This window comes from Rhinopithecus bieti, unplaced genomic scaffold (assembly GCF_001698545.2).
Source record: "Rhinopithecus bieti isolate Rb0 unplaced genomic scaffold, ASM169854v2 scaffold_18153, whole genome shotgun sequence".
NCBI classification, from domain to species: domain Eukaryota; kingdom Metazoa; phylum Chordata; class Mammalia; order Primates; family Cercopithecidae; genus Rhinopithecus; species Rhinopithecus bieti.
In genome coordinates, this window is record NW_016809139.1 from 1,596,021 (window position 1) to 1,607,749 (window position 11,729).

Here is an 11,729-nt window from a genome sequence, read left to right on the forward strand (position 1 = left end):
TTTTAATTTTTTATTTTTTGAGACGGAGTCTCGCTCTGTCGCCCAGGCTGGAGTGCAGTGGCCGTGTCTCAGCTCACTGCAAGCTCTGCCTCCCAGGTTCACGCCATTCTCCTGCCTCAGCCTCCCGAGTAGCTGGGACTACAGGCGCCCGCCACCTCACCCAGCTAGTTTTTTGTATTTTTTAGTAGAGATGGGGTTTCACCGGGTTAGCCAGGATGGTCTCGATCTCCTGACCTTGTGATTCACCCATCTCGGCCTCCCAAAGTGCTGGGATTACGGGCTTGAGACACCGTGCCCGGCCATCTTTATTTGAGAAAGATGTAATAATTTGAAAAAAGGAAAAGTAGAGCCTTAGTCCACCAAAGATTCCCCTGGAAGCTCTGAGGATATTGCCATACCCTGGTTAGTGGGACAGGGGTCTGAGGTCAGCCTGATGCAGTTCATTTCCAGATCGTATATTACTCATCCTGCCCGTGAGAGGCCTGTTCTTAGGTCTTCTACGTTGAAAAACTTGTCAATGCATGTCTAGGGTGGGCTCTGAAGGCCTGATTTTCTTGAAATTCATTAAGTTCTTCTACTCCAAATATACACTTCTCTGTCCATTCAGCCCAGAATACCTGATTCTCAATTATTTCTTTGATTATTACTTTGATCCAATTTGTTTTTTTCTCCCTAGCAATTGAATTTTCATGTTTGGTCTCAGCTGAATATACTCTCTGTTTGTTATCTTTTCTCTCATTATATTTGTGGGTTTTATCCTTTACCTCGGTGTTTGGAAGAACTCACGTTTGGACTCAAAATTGAATTGCTTCTCTGGGGTATTAGATTAGTTTTGTTCTTCTGCTTCTGATGTGAATTTTTAATCTAGCTGTTTGGTATTCAATTTGGTATTGAAGACTTGCTGTCTTTCATCTTCAACATTTTTTTTTTTTAGAATCAGAGACGCACTGGTTGAGAATATAGATCCTATGTACAGACCAGCTGGCTTCCAGTCCTGGTTCTGTCACTTTTTTCTGTGTGACTTTGAGCAGATTGCTCAACCTCTCTGCTGAGGCTTCCATGTCTGTCCATAGTAACTTCGACGAGGAGTTAACGCCAAAATTAAGTGAGTTAATAGATGCCAAGTGCTTGGAATACTGCCTGGCATAGACACGTGCTTGTCAAATGCTCTCTGACCTCGCCAGCTTCATCATCAGTGCTACCAGGGGGTCATTTTCTAAGATCGCTGAAGCTGTCACTACAGTCACATGCTAGAACTTGGGGTTCCAGGTCTGTGGGACCCACCCCTTCATACTCCATTAGGGAACGCAGCTGCCTCAGCTTCCCTTTGGCTCTCGCCCTGCCTCCCAGTGCCGACTGCCCTGCACCTTCAGACGAAAGGCTCTTGTCAGGAGCTGAGTCTTCACAGATGTCACCCCTGAGAGGTCGGAGGGGCTTGTTTGACAACAGCCATGGAGGGCGGAGTGACTGGCACGTGCTGGAGGCCCCAGGTTCAGATGGAATTTCCATCACAATGGCAAGGCAGGTGTGCAGGGAGGGGCTGTGGGGGCTGTGAGTTTATCCCACATCCAGCCAGTGCACATGGCCAGTGACAGTCACAATGGCAGTGACTCAGATCTTTAGGTGGACACTTGTGTCACCCGTGAATAACACACCTCATTTCTATTTCTGGCTGGCTGCTTTGACTGGCCCTGCAGGACAACAGAGAAAGGTTCTGGTGACCAGGGGCCTGCTCACCTCCTGCTACGCTATGACAGGAGAGCTACCAGTGAGCCTTTCTGGGCCACCATGAAAGCCCATCCCAGGCTGCCATAGCCTCATCCCCAGCTGAAAGAGGCTGGAAGGACATTGGGAGATGTTGGTGGTTCCTGGTGAGAACCAGCTTCAGGCTGTGCGGGGCTCAAGCCCTGAGAGAGAGGAGCTTGCCTGTGACGGTCCCTGCCCCGGGGTCAGGGCCCGTCCCGCCCGATGACCTCCCAAGCACAGGCTGGCTTTGCCCACCCCAAGTGTCCTTCACTGTCCACGTGACCCTCATTCCACATCCACCTCCCCAAGGCAGAGGCCCCTCCCCACCTCCAGGGCCTAATCTGCACCTGCCCCTCTTAGGACACCTGACCAGGGCTACAGGGGACAGCGGTCCAGACCCAAAGGCCAGTCCCCAAGCCTTGGCCTCCTAATGAGCTGACTGCAGAGGCCTTGCCAGAATGTTCCGTTTCCTTCTCAGGGGAGGGGAGGTCCTCCCTGCCCTCCTGCCCTTGGCAGACATCAGGATCTCAGAGGATCCCAGAGCCCGCCAGGAAGCACTGTCCTCAAGCGCCTTTTCCCAAACACAGGCACCTCGTCCTAGCTCTTCCAATTGCAGCCACACCAGCCCACCCCGTGAGGTCCCTGCAGACAGAGGCTGAGCATCCCCTGGGCCCCACGCCGGGCACAGTCATGGGACCTGCCAGGTGGAAGTGACCAGGTCAGCCCCAGAGAGGCCGCACCCTCCCTCCTGGTGTTCCCGGGGACAGGCTCAGCCAGGGGCATCAGCCTGGTCCAGGACCAGCCGAGTGTTAGGAGCAGAGTGAGGACAAGTCATGGCAAGGGAAGCAGAAATAATGAGGGTCCTTCCAGCTCCAAACACAAACACGGAAGGGGAAGGCGTTGCTGAGTCTCCTGCTGGGAAAAACAGGCTCTGGGCATATAAAAGCCCCAGCAGCCGACAGGCTCAGACACTCACTCACTCACACACTCACTCACTCACACCTCCCCCAGCTCACCTCCTCCCACCCCAGCATGGCCGCGTCCACCATGTCCATCTGCTCCAGCACCTGCACCGACTCCTGGCAGGTGGACGACTGCCCAGAGAGCTGCTGCGAGCCCCCCTGCTGTGCCCCCAGCTGCTGCACCCCGGCTCCCTGCCTGACCCTGGTCTGCACCCCAGTGAGCTGTGTGTCCAGCCCCTGCTGCCAGGCAGCCTGTAAGCCCAGCCCCTGCCAATCAGGCTGCACCAGCTCCTGCACGTCCTCATGCTGCCAGCAGTCGAGCTGCCAGCCGGCTTGCTGCACCTCCTCCCCCTGCCAGCAGGCCTGCTGTGTGCCCATCTGCTGCAAGCCTGTGTGCTGCAAGTCCATCTGCTGTGTGCCCACCTGCTCTGGGGATTCCTCTTCATGCTGCCAGCAGTCTAGCTGCCAGCCGGCTTGCTGCACCTCCTCTCCGTGCCAGCAGACCTGCTGTGTGCCTGTCTGCTGCAAGCCTGTCTTCTGCATGCCCATCTGCTCTGGGGCTTCCTCTCTGTGCTGCCAGCAGTCTAGCTGCCAGCCAGCTTGCTGCACCTCCTCCTGCTGCAGACCCTCCTCCTCCGTGTCTCTCCTCTGCCGCCCTGTGTGCAGGCCCACCTGCTGTGTGCCCACCTGCTCTGAGTCTTCCTCTTCATGCTGCCAGCAGTCTAGCTGCCAGCCGACTTGCTGCACCTCCTCCTGCTGCAGACCCTCCTCCTCCGTGTCCCTTCTCTGCCGCCCCGTGTGTAGGCCCGCCTGCTGGGTGCCGGTCCCCTCCTGCTGTGCCCCCACCTCCTCCTGCCAGCCCAGCTGCTGCCGCCCGGCCTCCTGCGTGTCCCTCCTCTGCCGCCCCGTGTGCTCCCGCCCGGCCTGCTGCAGTCTCTCCTCAGGCCAGAAGTCCAGCTGCTGATGGCCATGTTCCCCAGGGCCAGCCGGGCTCAGGCCCCACCTCCCTGCCAGTCCTTGGACCTCCCACACCACCCAGCCCCAACACAGCCCAACCACAGAGAAGGAGCAGCCCCACCCACAGCCACCCAGCCCAGGGGTGGGGTCTGAGATGGTCACTGGCTCCTCCCAGACCTCCCCCAGGGTGGGCGAGCCCTGGCTGCTCCTCATGGCGCCTCCTGGCTGCAGACCACGACCCTCTGCTGGTCGGGTACGGGCCCTCCTGACCCGGGTCTCGCACCCAGGAGTGTCACCTTCTGCCTCTGAGCACCAATAAAGCCTCTACAGCCCCAATTGACTCTGTGCTGACTCTCCGCACCCAGGGCGGGATGGGGCAGAGTGGGGCCTGGCCTGGCTCTGGGGAGCTGGGCCCCGTGGATCTCTTTACATCTCCAGCTGGGGGACCGTGGGGGACTCTTGTGTGACACCTGGAAGCTCTTGTCCACCTTGTGGCATGTTCTGCTGTCCGGCTCCCCTCCCAGGTCCTGTGGGGCCCAAAAGCTTTGCTCACTGAGTCCCACGGACACTACATGGCTCGGGCCAACGCCCCACTCACCATGGGTAGAAGCAGCTCCTTCCCACGGCAAGGGTTGGGGCTGTCCCAGGGGCTGGCAGGCTCCAGTTGTGCTGGGAGGTGGGACATGGGGGCAGACTTGGGCTCCAGCTGTCCCTGTGCTCAGGGAGTTCCACTCAGGGACAGCTTGGGCATCCTGGCCTCCTGCACACACTCACAGACGCTCAGGGACGCCCTCTGTTCCTGCGCCAGGCTTGTAGCTGGGATGCAGAGCAGAGAACAGAGACGCGGCCTCCAGAGCTCCCTGTGCTGGGCTGGGTGGGCGGAGGGCTGGTGGGAACAGGAAGGCCCCAGTGGCAGATGAAGCCCGGGACAGCGTGAGGACACATGCAGACCAGAGGGCGAGAGAAACACACGGACACACAGGTCCAGATGTAGCCAGATGTAGTTTCAAACAGGATGGAGCCAATCTGAGAACAGACTCCTAGAAATGCAACTGCAGGCAAGGGACGCTGGCGAGGTGACGGTCACCACGTTGCCTGCAAGAGGCCCTGAGGCTTTACTTCTTAACAGCTATACGATCACAATGCCGGGGCACACATTATTCTTTTTTTGCCAGGTTGATTAACAAAAATATTTTCCCATGGGTTTCTTCAGCAAGGAGTGCAGCGTTCCAAAGTGTGGACACGCCACACTTGATGTCTGCAACGCCAGGTGGATGGCCCTGAACGTCTCTCCAGTTGTTAATTATTACAAACGACGCCTCTTGTGAGATATGGCAAGGTTTCTCTTCAAACAGCCTGATCAATCTTTTATTGTTTAATTCCCAGTACCCCTCCCTGTTTCCTCCTTCTTCTTTCTTTCTGCCTTTCCTGCATGCCCAGGCATGCCACAGCACCAGTGGCCGTATCAGCACCAGCTCACATTCCTTTCCTTATTTGAGAAAAGACTGACTCTCTAGCTCACCGCAGATGACCCCTTCCCCTAAACGTTTAGCCAATCGGGTTCAGCTTAGATTGTACGATCTGACCCCAGCCAGTTAAAAAAGGGCACAGGAGCAGGATGTGCGTCAAAAATAAAAACTTTCACTCTCCTTTGTTCTGTGTGCTGTTGTGGCAACCGGCCATACGAGAGGCACCTCTCTGTGCAAAGATAATTTTGCTTTGCTAAAAAATCCTTTGTCCAAGTGCTAGTTTTCCTTACAACTCTGGTTCTATTTCTAACACCTCTGTGGGTGTTTCTACCAGATACCTTTCCACACTCAGGTACATCTTTGCCTAAATTCCTAGAAGTGGCATTGCTAGCACCGAGTGTTCATGGATTTCGAATTCACAGAGATACTGAGAAATGCCCTCCAAAGATGTCCCTAATTGTGCCCGCGAATACCGATGTCAGAGGAAATGGCGCAGCGGGGAACTGTGAGGGCCTGTCCCTCCAGGGAACATCAGAAAGTGGCAAAACCCAAACAAACAAAGGCGCTGACCCTGGCCAGCGTCCTCTGGCTCTGCAGTTGTATTTCTAGGAGCTACTCTCGGATTTGTTCATCCTGTTTGAAACTGTGTCTGGCTCCATCTGCACATGTGTTCGCGTGTTCTCCCACCCTCTGGTTTGGACGTGGTCCCACACTGTCCTAGGCTTCCTCCACCATCGCTTCCCCAAGACCTTCTCGTCCCCACCTGCCGTCCACCCACCCACCCCAGCAGAGGGGGTTGGAGTTCAATTTTATCTGAACTCCGGAAAATATGTGAAGGTTTGCAGCAGGCAAGGGAACATATAACCAAGTAAAAGCAACAGAGCCCAACAGGAGAGCCTTGTGGATTTTAACTTCCCCTTGCCCCATCCCCCATCCCCAGCTGGGTGACAGTCAGGAAGACAGCAGCCGGAGTTCCTGGTGCGGGGTGCTGCTGCCAGGGAAGCAGAGGGGACCTTGTTTGCAAGGCAGTGAGGTTGTCCGTTTCCACCTGTCTGGTGGCTCCCTGAAGGACTAACACACAGGGCTTGCCTTATTTCACCAACTCAGACTCAAGGCAGAGAGCAGCTACACCAAGCTTTGTCACTGCCTTGCAGTGAACAAAACATTCACTGTTTTGTTCGTTAAACAGTCACTGCCACCTGGAGCCAAAGATACCAGCCAGAAAACACTGGGCACACGTGAAAAGCGTGGGAGGAAAAGCTGGGAGATGGCATGCTTTGAGGAATAAGGGAGTTGGGAGATCCCACTTATTCTTGGGAGTCCAGAAGGCCCCCACACATGCCCATGATGGGGCACAGCCTCAGAAAAGACCTGAGAAGCTCTCAGTGCTCACCTCTGGCTAAACTTCAGGCTCTGAGCAAGCAGGAAGTGAAGGTGCAAGCAGGAAGTGTGAAGGTGCAAGCAGGAAGTGAAGGGGAAGGCAGAGTTGCAAACTCCCCAGCTGAGTGCTGAGGGTGTGGACCAACGTACAGAGCCCAGCTACAAGCCCTGGAGAAAAACATTTTTTTGATTCCAGGGGTTTAAGGAACTCTCTGTCAAATTACTGTCTCAGCACTAAGCTAATAGAACAGTGAGCACACATGACGAATAAACTATTTTTTTAAGGTGACATAAACAAGCAAAAACAACCACAATCCACAACAATCAGCAACAGCAAATTGCACAGAGGGGGAGAACCTGATACCCAGAAATATCCCATTGTAATAGTCACTGTCCAGTTTTCACCAGACAGAGCAGGAAGAAATATGAGCTACTCGTGGGGGGAAAACAATTAATAGAAAATCTTCCTGAGGAAGACCAGAATTGGACTCACTAAATAAAGTCTTTCAATCAACTCTCTTAAACTGTTCAAAAAACTAAATAAAATCACAGACAAAGAATTAAGATAAACCAGGAGAATGATGCCTCACCAAATAGACAATATCAATAAAGGCATAGGAACTTTAAAAAGAAACCAAACAGAAATTCTGGAATTGAAAAGTACAACAACTGAAATAAATAACTCATGATAGGTTTCAATAGCAGATTTTAACAGTGAACATAAAGACAGATGAATTAACATACTCTAGTCTGAGGAGTAGATGAGACAAAGGGGAGTAGATGTGAGAATGGAGAAAAATGAACAAATCTTAGAAGACCTGTGGGACACTATCAAGCATACCAACACACTTAACTGGATTTCCAGATGGAGGGGAGACAGGGGGAGCAGACAAAATAATTGAAGAAATAATGGCCAAAACTTCCCAAATTGAGAAAACACGTCAATCTACACAGTCAGGCCACTCAGTGAACCCCAAGTAGAATAAACTCAAAGAGAATCACACAAAAACACAGTGTAATCAAATTCTCAAAAGTCAAAACAGAATCTAGAAAGCAGCTGCACAGAAGACTAACAGCAGATTTCTCATCAGAAACCATGGAGGCCAGAGGCACTGGGATGACATATTTCACGTGCTGGCTTGGGGTACAGGGGCGGGGGAAACCAACAACCAAAAAGACATCAGCATCTGACAAAATTATCCTTCAAAAATGAAAGAGGAGCCAGGTGTGGTGACTCATGCCTGAAATCCCAGCACTTTGGGAGGCCGAGGCAGGTGGATCACGAGGTCAGGAGATCAAGGCCATCCTGGCTAAAACTAATATAGTGAAACCCTGTCTCTACTAAAAATACAAAAAATTACCCAGGCGTGGTGGTAGGAGCCTGTAGTCCCAGCTACTCCGGAGGCTGAGGCAGGAGAATGGTGGGAACCCAGGAGGCAGAGCTTACAGTGAGCAGAGATCTCGCCACTGCACTCCAGCCTGGGTGACAGAGCGAGACTCCATCTCAAAAAAGAAAGAAAGAAAGAAAGTGGTTCATTTCAAGGTAAATAAAACCTGAAAGAGCTCATTGCCAGTAGACTTGCCTTACAAGAAATGCTAATTCAGGCTGAGATACAAGGGGCACTAGACAGTGACCTGGAGCCATATGAAGGAAAGGTAGCCATGTTGGTGGTTTGTGTGTTTATAAGAATTTTTCCGTTACATATTGGTTATCTAATTTGTTGGTGTACAAATTTTCATAGTATTCCTTATAATCCTTTTTATTAATGTAAGGTCAGTAGTGATATTTCCATTTTCATTTATGATTTTAATTATTTGAATCTGTCATCTTTTAATCTAGATAAAGATTTGTCTAGATAAAGATCTAGACAGATAAAGATTTGTCAAATCCGTTACTCTTCTCAAATAACCAACTTTGGGGTTTATTGATTCTATTGATTTTTTACTTTCTATTCCATTTTTCTGTGTTCTAGTCTTTATTTTCTACCTTCTGCTAAATTTGGATTCAGTTGGCTCTTCTTTTTCTGGTTCCTTAAGGTATCAAGTTAGATTAATGATTTGGGATCTTTCTATTTTTTAAAAATGTAAGCATTCAGTTATCAATTTCCCTCTATCTACTGCTTTCACTGCGTGGCATACGTTTTGGTTTGTTGTGTTTTCTTTTTTATTCATCTCAAAGTATTTTCTACCTTCTCTTTGAGTTTTTCCTTTGACTCATTGGTTGTTTGACAGTGTGTAATTTAATATACACATATTTGTGAATTCCAGTTTTTCTTCTGTTATTTTCTAGTTTCTTTCCATTATAATCAGAGAAGATAGTTTGTATGAGTTTGATCATTTTAAATTATTAAGACTAGTTTTGTGGCCTAAGGTACAGTCTAACTTGGCAACTGCTCCACGTGAACTTGAGAAAAGTGTGTTGTCTGCTGTTGTTGGGTTGGATGCTTCTGCATCTATGTTAGACCTGTTTAGGGGGTTCTTCAAGTCCTCTATTTCTTTACTGAATGTCAATTTAATTCCACTTTTTTTAATTACAGAGAATGACTCATTGATGTCTCTAACTCTTATTGTAGAACCAGAACTGTCTCTTTCTTTCTTCATGTCTGTCCATTTTTGTTTCACATACTTTGGTGATCTGATATTAGATATGTATATATTTACAATTGGTATATCTTCCTGATGGATTCATGTTCATCAATGCATAATGTCCTGTGGGCCCAGCCCCTGCTGATCAGTCTGCTCCAGCTTCTGCATGACAGTGGCTTCCTCATTAGCCTCCTTTCCTGGCCATTCTCCTGGCCTGTGGCTAGCCCCTCCCCAGCCAGGCCATCATGTCCCCCAGGTAACATCCATGTGGCCCCCTGGGCAGCACACAGCATTCCTCAGTTGCTCTCACTAGAAGCCAGTACTTCAGGTCCCACTTCCTAAGGTCTGGAAAATTATGATGGCCTAATAAAACAAGCTGAGAAATTTAAGCCTAGCATTATTTCTCTCCCAATTATTTGACAGCATTCTGTGGTGAAAGTCTTTGGGTCCATAGTTTGCTTTATAGAATGGCTTTTAATCTTAGATTCATTTAATCAATACGATATATTTGGGATTTTTCCTTTTGTTGGATTCTGTGTCTTGACAAATAGACAGTTGTATCTCCACCAACACCATCAATACATAGATGCCGCTCATCATCACATAAATTTCCCTCTTGCCCCTTTGTAGTCATTCCACATCCCCACCCTAACTCCGAACAGGCACTGATTTTTTGGGTCTTATTATTATTACTATTGCCATAATATCACATCTTTGGATTCCCATGGTGTTTAGTATTTTGCCATATAATATATGACTTAAATAGACCCTTCACTAAAGAACAGATATGGATGGCAAATAAACACATAAAAACATGCTCCATATCATGCATCATCAGGACAATGCGAACTTAAACCCCAGTGACTCTCTCTATACAGCTGTGTTGACTAAAGTAACAACACATCTGCTGTGCAGGACTGGCAAGAATGTGGGGCTTTGCTGATACCTTTGAGCTTAAACCTCCCATCTCACTTTGGTTTTTGCTTATGCAAGGAATCTACTCCCTTTTATCTCCTTGCTTTACTGCTTTTGGATTGAGTGTTTTAAGTTTTGTTTTATTCCTTCATTGTATTGGTTGCTAGTGCTCCCATAGCTAATTACACCAAAGGAGTGACTGAAAACAATGGAAAATTATTCTCTCACAGTTCTGAGGACCAGGCACCCGAAACGAAGCACACAGCATTCCTCAGTTGGGCAGGGCCATCTTTCTCTGAGCTCCAAGGGAGACTCTGTCCTTGCCCCTTCTAGCTTCTGGTGGCACCCAGCAAACCTTGGTGTCCCTTGGCCTCTATCTTCACTCCGATCTTCGCCTCTGTTGTCATATCATCTTCTTCCCTTTGTGCGTATGCCTGGACTTCCTTCTCCTTTCTCTGGTAAAGACACTGGACATTGGATTTAAGGTTCACTATGATCCCATACGACTTAACTAATTACATCTGCAAATACCTTATTTCCATATAAGGGCATATTGTACAGTTCTGGGTGGAGATGACTTTTAGGGAGGCGTCATTCAACCGAGTACATGCATCTACTTCCTAGTGAGCTGTATATTCCTCTATTATTATAGTGGAGATTATAACACAAATCCATGACTTTTTAAAGTGTAATCTAAATTAGACCTTATATTATTTTTCAGATGGTGCAGTGTGCTTAAGCCACTTTAACTCCATGTAGCCCCCCTGAATTTTATGTTCTTGCCATGTATTTTATTTCTATAAATATTTTACAACTTATAAGACAGTTTATACAGTGAACATTCAGATTTTCCCCATGTGTTCTTCTTTTGCTACATTTCATTTCCTTATCAGCTTCTTGCTTTTATCTGTGATTGTTTTTGTTCTGCCTAATGCTCTCATTAGTATTTTCTGTAGTGCAGATCCTGCTGGTGACATATCCTTTCAGTGTCCAGAGGACATCTTTATTCTGTTCTCATTTGGGGGAATCTTCTTCCCAGGCATAGAATTCTAGCTTTGTGCTTCTTTTCTTTCAGACAGTAAATATATTATTCCATTGTCCTCTACCTTCCATCATTTCTACTGAGAAGTCATCTGTGAATGTTATTGTTGCTTCTTTGAAGGTAATACGTCTTGTTTTCCTCTGGCTGTTTTTAAATTTTTCTCAGTCTTTGGATTTCAGCCCCAGTGTGCCCAGGTGTAGTTTGCTTTGTATTAACTTGCTAAAGATTCTTGGTTTGGGAGGTTCCTTTTTTCTTTTTGTTTTTTCTTTTCTTTTTTTTTTTTTTTTTTTTTTTTTTTTTTTTCTTTTCAACAGATCTCCTTCTGTTGCCCAGGTTAGAGTGCAGTGGTGCAATCTTGGCTCACTGCAGCCTCTACCTCCCAGGCTCAAGTGATCCTCCTCCTTAGCCTCTTGAGTAGCTGGGACTACAGATGTACCTCCAAGCTGGGCCAATTTTTTATATTTTTTGTAGAGTTTTTTTTTTTTTTTTTTTTTTGAGACAGAGTCTTGCTCTGTCGCCCAGGCTGGAGTGCAGTGGTGCGATCTCGGCTCACTGCATGCTCTACCTCCCACATTCACACCATTCTCCTCCTCAGCCTTCCAAGTTGCTGGGACTACAGGCACCTGCCACCACGCCCAGCTATTTTTTTTTTTTTTTTTTTTTTTTTTTTTT

At 48.5% G+C, this 11,729-nt stretch overlaps 2 protein-coding genes across 5 annotated transcripts in view; both read left to right on the plus strand.

The window, feature by feature from the left end:
* Window positions 1-11,729, plus strand: part of TSPEAR (thrombospondin type laminin G domain and EAR repeats) — a 250,187-nt gene that overhangs the window by 184,485 nt on the left and 53,973 nt on the right. The window lies entirely within an intron of this gene.
* On the plus strand, window positions 2,779-3,672 carry LOC108539800 (keratin-associated protein 10-3-like). Of its 4 annotated transcripts, XM_017888705.1 has the most exons (3): window positions 2,779-3,099; window positions 3,211-3,251; window positions 3,375-3,672. In XM_017888705.1, exons 1-3 carry the CDS (start codon window positions 2,779-2,781, stop codon window positions 3,670-3,672), a joined length of 660 nt encoding a protein of 219 aa, XP_017744194.1. The 4 variants fall into 4 exon arrangements, with proteins under 4 accessions (XP_017744194.1, XP_017744192.1, XP_017744193.1 ...); XM_017888703.1 differs by having other exon boundaries at window positions 2,779-3,485; window positions 3,573-3,672; XM_017888704.1 differs by having other exon boundaries at window positions 2,779-3,387; window positions 3,526-3,672.

What these genes read in the sequence shown, in the direction of transcription:
- LOC108539800 (XM_017888702.1), top strand. Translation starts at nt 2,779, where the DNA reads ATGGCCGCGTCCACCATGTCCATCTGCTCCAGCACCTGCACCGACTCC.